The sequence below is a fragment of the Miniopterus natalensis genome, chromosome 8 (assembly GCF_054644295.1).
Source record: "Miniopterus natalensis isolate mMinNat1 chromosome 8, mMinNat1.hap1, whole genome shotgun sequence".
NCBI lineage: Eukaryota > Metazoa > Chordata > Mammalia > Chiroptera > Miniopteridae > Miniopterus > Miniopterus natalensis.
Window position 1 is genome coordinate 45,329,081 of NC_142088.1, and position 13,782 is coordinate 45,342,862.

At 33.4% G+C, this 13,782-nt stretch overlaps 1 protein-coding gene across 4 annotated transcripts in view; it reads left to right on the forward strand.

Annotated features, from left to right (window-relative positions):
• SCN1A (sodium voltage-gated channel alpha subunit 1) overlaps positions 1–13,782 on the forward strand; it is a 102,187-nt gene that overhangs the window by 84,658 nt on the left and 3,747 nt on the right. For all 4 annotated transcript variants that reach the window (XM_016199328.2, XM_087819805.1, XM_087819806.1 and 1 more), the window contains 5 exons: positions 3,465–3,746; positions 6,274–6,327; positions 7,820–7,957; positions 9,987–10,091; positions 11,906–12,176. In XM_016199328.2, the coding sequence (XP_016054814.1) occupies positions 3,465–3,746; positions 6,274–6,327; positions 7,820–7,957; positions 9,987–10,091; positions 11,906–12,176 (850 nt within the window). The remainder of the gene's footprint in view (positions 1–3,464; positions 3,747–6,273; positions 6,328–7,819; positions 7,958–9,986; positions 10,092–11,905; positions 12,177–13,782) is intronic.

Consider the following 13,782-nt stretch of genomic DNA (forward strand, 5'->3'; position numbering starts at 1 on the left):
AGTTCCACAACAAATATAGTCATTATATTTTTAAAAGATTCTCTTAAGATTCATACTTAATAATGTATGACTTCTACTTTGCCTACTTTTGATTTTTATTCGTATAGTTATTTTGTATTTCGAGTAGAGAAACATTAGAATCCATTAGTATTGATTTGAAGTTCAAAGACCATTCAGACAAGAGGACATTTCTGCATGTATCAAAATTCCTCATATTCGTTTGCGTATTTAATTGTCAATTCCTCATTTCATATTGACTTAATAAAAAATGCAGATAATGAACCAGAAACGAAAGTTTTTATAAGAATGGATTGTGCTAGAATAGAGAAATTCCATTTGATGATGTTTTATAGAACATTTGTGAGAAGCAACCTCAAATATTAATTCATTAAAATAATTCCTTTCCTAGATATCTCATTTTACACAGCCTGAAACCTCAATCTGTTCTTCTCAATTCATTCAGGCTAGTTCTGCCTAGTGCCTTTACCACGTGGGTGGTAATTACTGCAGTTCCCTGGGGGCTGAAGAGGTTTAATACACCTCCCTCTGTGCTAAACCAAGAACTGGCTTGAGGCTCTTGGGAAAAGACACTCCTTTCCCTCCCTGATCCTTCATTGCCGAATTTAATAAAATTCTGAATGTGAATGGACTTTTGTAAATTCCCTACTACTATGTGGAATGTTTTCCAAAATATAGTTTTTTTACCTTTATAAAAATAAACCTTTCTCTGGGCCAAATGTATGCCAACATTGCAATCATGCCTGGAAGGCACTTTGGCAGAGCATGTGCACCATGAATTCCATAGAGTTAATTTTAATGCCAAGCAAGTCCCCTTCTTCAAAGTAAATCTCTCAGACATATTAACTAATCCCAATTTTTTTGTTGTGCCCAGCTCTCTATTCTCATTCCATATCCACAATGAACATTTAACAATTATGCTTTGATCAATAAATGCTAAACTTCACTCATTCATTCAATGAACCATTTTTGTATTTTTTATTCAAAGCACTCTCTTATATTTCTATATTTAAGCAAGGCACTCAGGGCCTTGGAAAATTAACAAATATATTTTTTGCATCTTAAATTTAACAAAAGAAAAAGCCTATCATCTTTGAGGATTATTGGAATGCAATTAACTCTAATACAGAGCAATATGGGTACCAGATAAATGCAAGTAAGTCTTAAGGGGAATTAGTGAAGTTGAGTGCAAAGAGCAGTGGACACTACTTCTTTCTGGTCTACTTTCTGAACTTGACCAATCTTAGCCTCATTCTTGTCAACTGAGAACACAACACTAAATTATCTCTGCTGCCCTGACAAGCATTGGTATTCTAATTCTTGAAATCAAAAGAAGAAACATTCATCTTTATTTTGGAAGCTAAACTGAGGGGGTGAAGTTAGGCTCCATGGAAAAATTACCACTTTCAATAAAGCTTCTGAGAAGAAGAGTATTTCAGAAAGGAAGGTTTGGGACAAGAAATTTCAAAGGAAATGGCATCTCAATTCTAGGATAATTCTATTAGCTGGATTGTCATGAAGAGTAGGTGGCTAGGGAAGTTAAAACTAGAAATGTAGGTTGTGGAGTGTTTTGAATATCAAGGTAAGGAAAATATAATGAGTGGGGAGCCATGAAATAATTTTAAAGTGACATTTGAAGAAGATTTATTCACCTTACATGGCTCAAAGGAAGGAGAAAGTTATAAGGCTCTAACGATAGTGCAAGTGTGAACTGTCGGGAGCCAGAACTACAATGGTGGAGGTGAAAATGGGAAAGAAGTGACAGGGATGACGGAGGTTTTGAAGAAAGAAGAGTGAGGCCTACAGATTGGTGTGAAAAAAATATCCTAGAGATAGGCATAGGTAACCAGTCCTCTGGTCATGCCCTAAATTGGTTGTTGTAGGCAAGAACATATATTTTAACATGTACTCTTGTGTATACACAATAGAAATAGCTTTTTTATCTGGATGGTTGGCAAAATATTTAGGAAAGGAGGCAAATAAGTAATAACTTGACTTTAGCTTTCAAATTTTGAATCCAAGAGAAATCTAAGTGTATCCCCACATCTGAAATGAAGTATGAAACAAATATTTCTTCAATCAATTGTATTAATGCCGAGAGCCAAATGAGATAAGGCAAGGGGCCATGTGTCAGTGTGATAGACTGCATAGATGACATCATTGGGATCTGCCTGGATAACTCAGCCAACTTAATTTTTCATGTGCATTTCTCCACCTTTGTCATTAGTGGTTTTATCATTTCCTTTGGCCCACTCATTACACTGTTTTGTAAACCCAGAAGGCCTACAGTTTTTTACAGACTTTAAGCAGGGCTCAGACGCATACGGAACTCGCTTATGTATTTGTTTTTTCAGACAGGCAGTCACAAAACTTTGCTCTAAAAATACTCTGACATGAAATGGCAGATAGAAGGTATTTTGATGCCTGTTGTTTACTTTGGATCAGATTGACAAGAATAATAGAGATTCATAGGTAGAATTAACTTAGCTATTAATATTCAAGACTGAGGCGTCATCTGCCACTGGTGAGCATTTTAGGAACTATTTTATTTTCCCTCTTAGCTACTCATATGCAGCTCCCATGGGAACTGTGGAGGAGGGAACAAGAACAGTCATCCCTACAATGTTGCCAAATATGAAAACTCAGTTTGAATTTATGATCTAGAAATAAAAACGGGGGGTGGGCATGCTTCTATAGGAAAGAGTAGATAATTATTTAGCCCAGAACTTGATGTAATCACATCAGATTTGGGAACTGCATATGGCATCCCTCCTTTCTTTATTTTCTGAAGAAACTGATTTCTATTATGTTTCATTTAAAATAAGTTTATTGAATTAAACTCAGTAAATGAAACAACTGACATGACTGGAGCTTGAAATAAAGATGTGATGATCTAATGAAATACATAATGCTAAATTGTCTTGCTTCTTATGCAAAAATTATTAGTCATAGCAATGCATGAATAATTAAGGACAAAATTATATCAGATATTTAATATTTTTATATTTATACGTCTTAATTTTTAATTTATTAAAGTATATTGGTCAAATCACTCACCCAAAGATTTTAGTTTTGTTCTTTAATATATTGCCTTTTTTTAATGAGTTAGTCTGTATTAAGATTTCTTATGTCTCTTTTTTCTAATAAATGATACATATTCTGACTTCCTCTGGCAGCAAATTCCTCTGATTTTGCTTTTCCTTTAACTTTTGAGTACTTCCCCTTCTCTATTTTTAAACTTTTTGTTTCTTTGTCATATTGTCAATATTTGTTTCCCTAAATGTATTGCTTAAGAAAGAATAGATTTTATTGTAAGATTTTTTTACTTTACTTTTAAATATCCCAGTATAGTCTCAATAGTGAAAAATTAAAGATTAGTACGGGAATGTCTTATCTTTTTTAACCAACAAGAATTCTGACTTTTCTTTTTTCCATTTTTGTATTAGGTGGTTGTGAATGCCCTTTTAGGAGCAATTCCATCCATCATGAATGTGCTTCTGGTTTGTCTTATATTCTGGCTAATTTTCAGCATCATGGGCGTAAACTTGTTTGCTGGCAAATTCTACCACTGTATTAACACCACAACTGGTGACATATTTGAAATCAACGAAGTGAATAATCATTCTGATTGCCAAAAACTAATAGAAAGAAATGAAACTGCCCGATGGAAAAATGTGAAAGTAAACTTTGATAATGTAGGATTTGGGTATCTCTCTTTGCTTCAAGTTGTAAGTGAACACTCTTTTTTCTCTGAAATTTGTTTATTGTTTGGAATAATAAAGTAATGACATATACCCATTATTTAGTTACTAAGAAGAAAGTTTATGACCTATTTATTTTTTCTAATTTTGATTTGTTAGTACCAGTTTATAAGCCCAAATGGGTGGAAACTCGTATATTTAAGCAATACAGACGTAGTTGATAGTGGCAAGGTATTTCAGTTCTTTCCAAATGTCTTTTTCTCTTTCTTCTCATATTGCTTTCTCTTCCCAAGTGAAAAAATTGATTAATACATCAACAAGTTTATTATTTTGTTCTATTGGAATTGAAAAGCTTGTTTCATTGAGGTATCACACCCCAACCCACCCCCTAAAGCACATAGACTCAATACACCTGATTGGATTGACTCCAATTGGTGGGAATGAACTGCCACTGAGCTGCATCATTGGGATTGAAGATTGGGGAATATTACTTAGGTTTTAGGATCATATTCTCACAGTAAGGTGGAAGTGATACTGGGTAATGCCTGGATACCGAAAAGAAACATAAGCAGCTGTTGTTTCACCTCAAATGACCTTTCCATATAATTACTTAAGTCTATTTTATCTTAATAGTAATGTTTTCACTCCTGGGTCTCTGATTTATACAAAAGAAAAGTAGTTTACACTTTATAAAAACACAAAAGATAGTGGCCCTTTAAATATTTTCATATGATGATGCTTTTAGCTGCAAGTGCATCACAACAAAGCAGTGGATAAAGACAGAATCCCGACTGTTAGAAAAGCATTGTAAGCATACTGCTCTATTTTGGCTGCTGAACCCACACTTAAAAATTTTTTAAGCGTATAAGTTCTTCCCTGTGGTCCTACAGAGTTCTTAGGGCAGATATCTATTTCTTTTCACCAAGATAATTATTTCAATTGTTCAACCAAAAGACTAGGCAAGCAAAAACCCTACACTGGTCAAAACCATCCTGCACCTCTTTCAAAGGTGTCTGTACTATTATTTCTTTACAGAATCTTCCCACCTTCTTGCTGGGAATTCTTATTTCTCTTGTGGATGCTGCTTACTTACTTTGAATGCTCATGCAATTAAAATAGGGATTTAAAAAAAACCTGGTGAGGATGATTTCTTTAAATATAGCAGACACATGATATTTCCTTGAGCATTTATCCTAACCCTTAACTAATAACCACACTTGCAAATATCACAAAAGTTTCTCACTTCATAAAGCTGAGAAAATAAAATTTAAAAATTTCAAGGAATTCCTTAGAATACTAAACAAACCTGAAAATATAGGATAATGATCCTATACAAAGTCATTAAATAAATTCTGCTCCTAAAGAAACTCTGAACTATATACTTGGCTTTATACAGAATTACCTCTCTGTTGATTAGTAATTCACTGAAATGGTTCCTTGAATCACTTTCCTCTGTTTCTGTACCTAGTGTGTAATGGACATGTTCTATCATTGACCTCAGCCATTGACACATTCAACATTTCCCTCTTTGATATACAAATAACTTCTGTTGTCTACCTAACAGTCATTACATTCCCTTCACTGTCATCACACCCACCCTTATGTGCCTTTCTTCCCATGATATCTACCACTTAGCAAGTATTAGTGTTATGAAAATACGTGTGTGTGTGTGTTGCTATACAGATGCTGAAAACTTTGTTAGATTTACTTACTAGGTAGCAAACGATCCCCTCAGACTTATGGGGCTCAAAATTCATATCCTGGGACAAATAACAAATTTCTCTAAGTTATTAGACTTAGGATCCTTCTTGAACTTGTAAATGCCAAGTGTCTACTTTTTTTCACTTTTCTTATCCATAGTAATTCACTCTCATAAAAAATTCTAGAGAAAGATGGAATATAGGATTATTTCTGGATGTTATGTCCAAAATTCTTAAAAGGATAGTTGCACCTCTAACTTTATATACAGGGGTGGGCAAAAGTAGGCTTACAGTTATAATACAAATAAATAATATAATAATTAATAAATAATACAAGAATAAAGTCTACGTTTCATATATTCACAACTGTAAATGCACTTTTTCTCACTTCTGTATACCCGTATAATCCTTAGTGTTACAAATCAAGAGAAATTTTAAACTTTCAGTCACTTTGATCACTTTGCAGATAGATATCAGCAGATGATTAGATCATTGTAATTGTTTGCCGCTACAGACATTGCCAAATGTGTTGGTATTTGTAAGTCTTTCTTAAAGTATTCTACCAAATTTTGATAGCACTTTAAATTGCATGATTTCACTAACTCTAAAGAACTGAGAAGTATTTGTGACTTGGTTACCAAGCAGAAGGATATAGCAAATGAGCATTTTGTTCATTATGTGTTCCGGAAATGAACAGACTAACTAAAAATATTGTGTTGGTCAAAATCCATGTAAAATTTGCTTTGAAAGTCTTTTGAAAATATTCCTTTTTAAAAAATACCTAAGAATATTTATTAAAAGTCAGGTCTCAATTCTTTTTGCGCCAAACTAAAGCATGGATTTTTTTTTAATAGGCCACATTTAAGGGATGGATGGATATAATGTATGCAGCAGTAGATTCTAGAAATGTAAGTATTTTGTACATTCTCTCTGTTTATAATATTGGTTAGGTGCTAAAATTAATTCAGCACAGCATAGCAGCCAAATGGAATCATTCTACAGTGATTAAAAAATAAAGGAAAAAGTATAACTCAAATAAATATTCAAGTATACCAGTTTATCAAAAAAGTCTTACAAAGATAAATCAAAACTAATTATTTTGAAAGGCAAAATTAAGTAGCTTATTCATATACTTAATAACTAACAAATGTTCTTCTATTAAATATTTTCTATTTTGTTTCCTCTTATCTAGTAAATATATAATCAGTAATAATTTTGGTGTGCAGGAGCAAATGTGAAAATATATGTGATTACCATCAGTAGTTGAAATATGTAGTTACTCCTCATATGCAGCAGTGTGAAAGTTAGGGATATTGTCATCCAGGCAGCCTTAAATTTCTATGACAGTTCCTTTCAAATTCATTCTTTTATATGATTTTAGTATCTATAAATTTACTGAAGCCTTTACTAATGCTGTTATCACTTCTATGGCCAAAATATTCCTTTACGTTTATGTCATCGAAGTAAAACCAACTTTATTTGATTTCTCCTACCACAGCCTCCTTCAGGCTTCAAGAAAAGAACTGATATCCATGCTCATTCCAACTCTGCTCCTCAAACTTTGTAAAATTAAGAGTCTTTAAAAGCTTTGATCTTTTTATTCGGAAGCCCAATTTGTTTAATCTATCGTCGTAGACTCTGTCCCTCTAATCTTTAAATTGACCTGATAGGGTTCACTTTTATGTTTCTTGATATGCACTTCCCACAAGTAACTTTAGTTTTACATTGAATACCTTCCTGATATCCGCTAGAGTTGTGTTATTTCATTTGGTTACTTATTATTTTGTTTTGTGTGTTTGGTTGGCCTTTAACGCTATTGTCTTTAGAAGGACATGAACCTATTAGAGAACTCTCCATAATTGACTCCTTTACTAAGAGATAGAGGATAGTTCAATGCTAACTTATCATAAGTACAATCTAGATATTAAATTATCAGTTGAGAATTTGCAAGACGGAGACCTAGTTATGTCTACTCAATCTGAAAAGTTCAGTGAATGCTGTAGTGTTGAAAGTATGATGCCGAAAATCCAAATGAATAAATTCTTTTTTGCTGAATAAATCCGTGTACGTACAAATGGTTGTCTCTAAACAGTCTATACATAGTTACTCAAGAGAACATTTTGCACTAATTTTTAAATTATTAAAATTCAGTACCTTAAAAAATTTCTCATACTACTGTCCAAAGATTAAGATGTTAGTTATACTTACAGTGATAAAAATAGACTCATAAGTGTCCTAATCACCATATTTTTTACATGAAGACATTCTTAAAGGCTACTTTTAGAGATTTTTTTAAAGGTACCTGAACCAGAGGGAAAATTCTATTCTCATGAGAAAGCACCAATGTCTTCCAGCATCAACATGTATTGTGATATTTTACAAAATATCTTCCTTTGGTAGGTGGAACTCCAGCCTAAGTATGAAGAAAGTTTATACATGTATCTTTACTTTGTTATTTTCATCATCTTTGGGTCCTTCTTCACCTTGAACCTGTTTATTGGTGTCATCATAGATAATTTCAACCAGCAAAAAAAGAAGATAAGTATTTCTAACATTTTCTCTTCCACCAAAGATAGTAAAATTATTTGAAATGTTCTCACAACAAAATGGTACTTTAATTCAGAAACCAAATGGGTGTATATATTAAAATCTCTTTTTGTATCCCTCCTTCTAATCTGCCATCCACTGCCCATCTCTTTCGGGTTATAGAAAGCTAAGAATGTGTTCCATATTCTTGTGCAGAGGCTTGCATAACCTCTCTCTCTTCTGTTTTCTTTCTTTTTTTAAAATCTGAGACTACATTTTCTATCTTTTGAAAGAGAATAATTAGAAAAGAGCTAGAAAAGAACCCAGGCATATGCCCCTTTCCCAAAGTCAACTTGTTGTTTTATCCTAACAACTCCCCTCCTAAAAATTTATCTTCCAGCTAAAGCCCTTCATTCGTTCCTTTTATATATTTCCACTTCATTGTTCCTGATATTTAATTATAAACTACCAGCCAGTTCTAGTCTTGAATTAAACAGCTCTTTATATTATTATCATCATTCCAAATATATATGCACATTATAGAAAATATGGAAAGTAAAGAAATATTTTGCCCATCCAGGCGTGGCTCAGTGGTTGAGCTTCGACGCGGGCTCAATCCCCAGTTGGGGGCGTGCGGGAGGCAGCCGATCAATGACAGCTCTCATCATTGATGTTTCTCTCTCTCTTTCTTTCTCCCTTCCTCTCTCTGAAAGCAATAAAGATATATTTAAAATATATATATATATGTGTATATCTTTACTCATCAGTAGCCACTATTCACATAATGTTTTCTGTTCAGACTTTCTCTATACATATTCTTGTTATCAAAATTATTTTACCTATAATTATAAATTCTCTTTTAGACTTTACATAAGTATTTTGTTGTATTCATATATACTTTGTCATAGTTTACTTAACCATTTCCCATAATATTGATGATTTAGGTTGTTTCTCATCTTTAATGATTTAAATAGTGCCTTGTCAAAAGTCTTTGTGCAAAAAAAAAAAGTTTTTAACTATTTCCTTAAGATAAATTCCCAGAAAGAAAAAAAAAGATAAATTCCCAGAGCAAAGTAGTTTTTGCTTCCTCAAAATAACATCCCCGCTCCTACTGCCAATAACAATGTACCGGTGTGCCCAGATATCAGACACTACCTTTGTTTTTAATATTTGATATTTGATCAATGGAATTTGTGTTAAATTTTATTTTTATGCCTTTTACTGGTAGGTTTGAACGTGTTTTCAAGTGCTTTTTTGCCAGTTACATCTCTTTCTTTCTGTATTGCTTTCATCTCATTTGCTCAGTATGTTTTATTATTTTATAATGAGTGTTTTCATTCTATGAGTCTCTCACTACTAGAACATTCCTGCCCCACTCCCTTTTATTATTACTAATATTATTTTATAGTCAATACCAGGCTACTTTATTTCCCTTATTAGCCTGAGTTCCAAATCCTCTGTATCTACTGGTCTATCACCTACCTGCCATATTTATGATCTCCGACTTATCCCCTAACTCTTCTATCAACTTGTCCAGTTTTCTTTCTATCCTCTTACACCAATTCTTGACAGAGTGAAAGTGCCTTTTTACGAGTACTCTAAACCATCTTGCAATATATATACTCTAGCTCTTTATTATGTTTGAATTTTTTTTAAAAAATCATTTTTAGCTTCAGAAAGGCAGTATGTATAGTGTAGTGAACCAAGTATTTAGTTTCTCAGAACCAAATTTTACCACTCACTTAGTAGATGGTCTGGAGTAAAATACTTAACCTCTCAGTTTCTGGGATTTTTCCCTCCATAAAATCATAATGAAAATAACAAAGTCGATTTTGGATGATTGTGAGAACTAAATAAGATTATAGTACCTAAAATGTACTTTTAATTTTTCAAATTTTAAAATTCCAAGCATAATTATTCTAACTGGTTGAAGTTTGCATTTCCTTTTTAAATTAATCCCTTTCCTATTTTAAGTTTGACATTGAAAAATTGTGTGCAAAGGGACATAGTTTTAACCAGTTTTGATTTTTCTTTTCTATACTTTGGAGGTCAAGACATCTTTATGACAGAAGAACAGAAGAAATACTATAATGCAATGAAAAAATTAGGATCGAAAAAGCCACAAAAGCCTATACCTCGACCAGGAGTAAGAAATACCAAATGACATGGGGAAAAATGTACAAAAACAAAAACTTGCATGGGTTTTCCTACAGAAGAGAGAGCAGCTAACATTTCCAGCAGCAGAGATTTCTTCCATTTTTAAAGCATCATTAATTCATATCTTTTATGATAATAGTAAAAAATGTTTAAAAAAGAGACAGACCAAAGAAAAAAGAAGAAACAGAAAATGCACCCTTAATTTTAAGGGATTTAGTATTTCACAGCTAGAATCCAAACTAAATGGACTCATAGGCAATGTGATGGGCGAAAGAAAAAGTTAATCGTATAATTCAAGAGTAGTTACCAAATAATCTTAGGGAAAGGAGTAAAGCTTCAATGGGGTTAAAATATGCAGGTTTATGCCAGATTATCAAGTTGATGAAGTGTTACATGAAATAGCATCTTGCTTCCATTTTATTTTTCATTAGAGTTACTGAGTATTTTGGAGGAGTAAAGAATTCTAGTATCATTATTCATATATACGGCTATAAAGTTAGAAATTACTGAAGTCTACAGAAGTCAGAGTCAATAAATACTATTAATAATGACAATAACATTCTTGTGTTTCCATGGTGAACCAACAAAACAACTGCTGTGAAATGTGCCTTATCCCACACTGTATTGATATTTATGATGATGATCTGTGAGGTTAAAATTATTCCTGGGGTACATTGGGGAACAAAATACTAGTAAACATTCATAATATGCTAGCCAGCAGTTGACTTCTTGAGAATGATGAGTGCTATATACTTTCTCTGTTAAGCCTTAACAGTGGAAGTAGAAGTGGGTCAACTGTGTATAGGAAAAATGTAAGATAGACAATATTCTCAGAGTCCTCTGTGGCCTAGGGAAATGAGCCAAACAATGGACTGCAAGTATTGACAGTGGCAGAACTGAGGAGCAGAACCATAGATCAGTGACAAGGAATGTGAATTAAAAAATATATATATATATATATATATATATATATATATATATATATATATATATATATTGATTTTTAGAGAGAAAGGAAGGGAAAGGGAGAAAGAGATCCATGGATGTGAGAGTGGAACATCCATCGGCTGCCTCCTGCACTTCCCCTACCGGGGATTGAGCCCACAACCCAGGCCAGGAGTCAAACCAGCAACCTTTTGGTGCACTGGATGATTCCCAATCAACTGAACCACACTGGCCAGGGCTGGAGATGTGAATTTTTTACCTCAAAGAATAAGGAGTGCTTCTCCTTATTCTTGTCCCTGTGTAGGCTAAATCAGAATTCTGTATCTGACAATGTCAGCAAAGACTGTGTGGTGGGAGAACATCAGTGCTGACATACATGAACTTCAAATGCATAATGTTATAGGTGTGTCCTGGAAATCCCAAGTCCCCTTGAACAGCTATTTGAGACTAAGGCAAATGAAATGTTGATAGATACTACATTTTTAAACAGATGCATGGTGCAACTGATCATGGGACATTTTGGTAAAACAAAATAAAGCAGATTTCTTAACGTCTCATAGTCCCAATTTGTTCATGTGCATTTTGTGCCTCTGAGAGAAGAGTTTTAGTATGTAATGTTTTTTAATCAGAAACTCCTTTTGACAAGGAATGGATTGTTATTCTGTGGAATACACATTAGTAAACAGCAATTTAGATAACTGAATTTAAAATAACAAATTATAAACCATCTTTTACAAAATTCAGGGTCAGTGGTTATTCTGTACAATACTAGAGAGTGAATGGAGAAAATACTTATATAGATGTTAATGTGCACCAGAAAACTCCCCTGTTGCTAAAAGCATTTCTGTTTCTCTACAGAACAAATTTCAAGGAATGGTCTTTGACTTTGTAACCAGACAAGTTTTCGACATAAGCATCATGATTCTCATCTGTCTCAACATGGTGACAATGATGGTAGAAACAGATGACCAAAGTGAATATGTAACTAGCGTTTTGTCACGCATCAACCTGGTGTTCATTGTGCTGTTCACTGGAGAGTGTGTTCTGAAGCTCATCTCCCTCCGCCATTATTATTTTACCATAGGCTGGAATATTTTTGACTTTGTGGTTGTCATTCTCTCCATTGTAGGTAAGAAATATTTAAAGTCTCTTAAATTCAGCTCAATACAAGTAAAAGTGGGAACAATCAAGTTTAAATTAGAGGTCATTCCACCACTCAGAGATAACCACTGAGAACATTTTAATGTATTTCATCCAGGTGTGTTTTTCTTACAAAATGTGGCTCCTGCTATATATACAGTATTGTATCCTATTCTGTCCATTTTAGACACTAGGTGTATTATTTGTCAATATAATAAAGTTTCATTCATTTGAATTAGAAATGTACTATTAACTAAGATCAAAATGTTTTGACATCTTGAGATTGAGTAGCCTATACAATATTCTAGATGGCTCTGTTGGGAAAAGGAATAGAAATTTAGTCTGGTATTTAGGAAATACATTGCATCAGAGATATGGACATAGAGTCATCAGCACATAAATAGGAGTGGAAGTTGGTGGCAAGATAAGGTAAAGCACAGAGTGAGAAGAGAATAAAAGTAAGAACAGAATGTTAGCAATAGCATACAGTAACTTTTTTAAGGATATTATGTAGAGATTTTCTAGAGTACCCTGATATGGGTTTAATAGTAATGCACAAGGGAAGTGAGGTGGCATGGCATATTATTTCATTGGTTACATACTTCAAAGGTTAGAATGTTCAACAGGCCACATGAGCAATAGCACATATCATTAAAGATACGACTCTAGCTCCAGTGAAACAAAGAAATCCATCCGTGGGACTGAAGTATTCATTCTTTCCTAAACTAGATGATATTGGGTCAATATTTAATAATCCAATGTGGGGCACCTCTGTTGGGCAAATTTTTATGTCATTTCCCCTCTGAAGGAGTTGGTCTTATATCCAATTCATATGTTGTATGCAGCCTTTGATTCCTACACTAATCCATGGTGTAATCATTTGTAGATAAGACACTAAAGTTGTATGCACCTCTCTTTCCTTTTTCCCCTCTCTCTCTCTTCTCTCTCTCTCACGCACACACGCTTACTTGCCCTTCACAGAATGAGACAGTGTAACTGAAAAACACTTGGTTTCTTGAATACAATCATTATTTCATGATTTAATGGGCAAATGGAGAAAAAAGTTTAAAAGAAGAGGGCTGAGAGACCAATGTCAGCTATAGGTGATCAAAAAGAGCATCAGCCTTGGATTCTTTTAGAGATGCACCAAAGCATATATACATAAATATATAAGATTATTATAGAGCAAACTTAGGAAATATTAAGTTCATGGAGAGCTAAAAATACCATCAAAAACTGCAGATACTTTTAGATGATTAAGGACTGAAAAGAGGATATGTGATCTGGCAATTTCAGAAAAAATAATTGTATTCACACAAACTTGTTCTTATACTGTTGGCCAATGCTGTTCAGCCAGAATTGAGAATTTTTAACTTATTATTTATTTTGGATTCAGTCTTGGGATTTTAAGGTAAGATAAAAATAGTCTATAAACACCCCTCAAGATCAAAAAGTACTGTAAAATATTTATTGAACTGAATATTGTCTTGGCTTAGATTGCCATAACCAATTACCATAAAACAGATGGCTTGAACAACAGAAATTTATTTTCTCAAAGTTTTGGAGGTTAAAAGTCTAGAATCAAGATGCCAGCA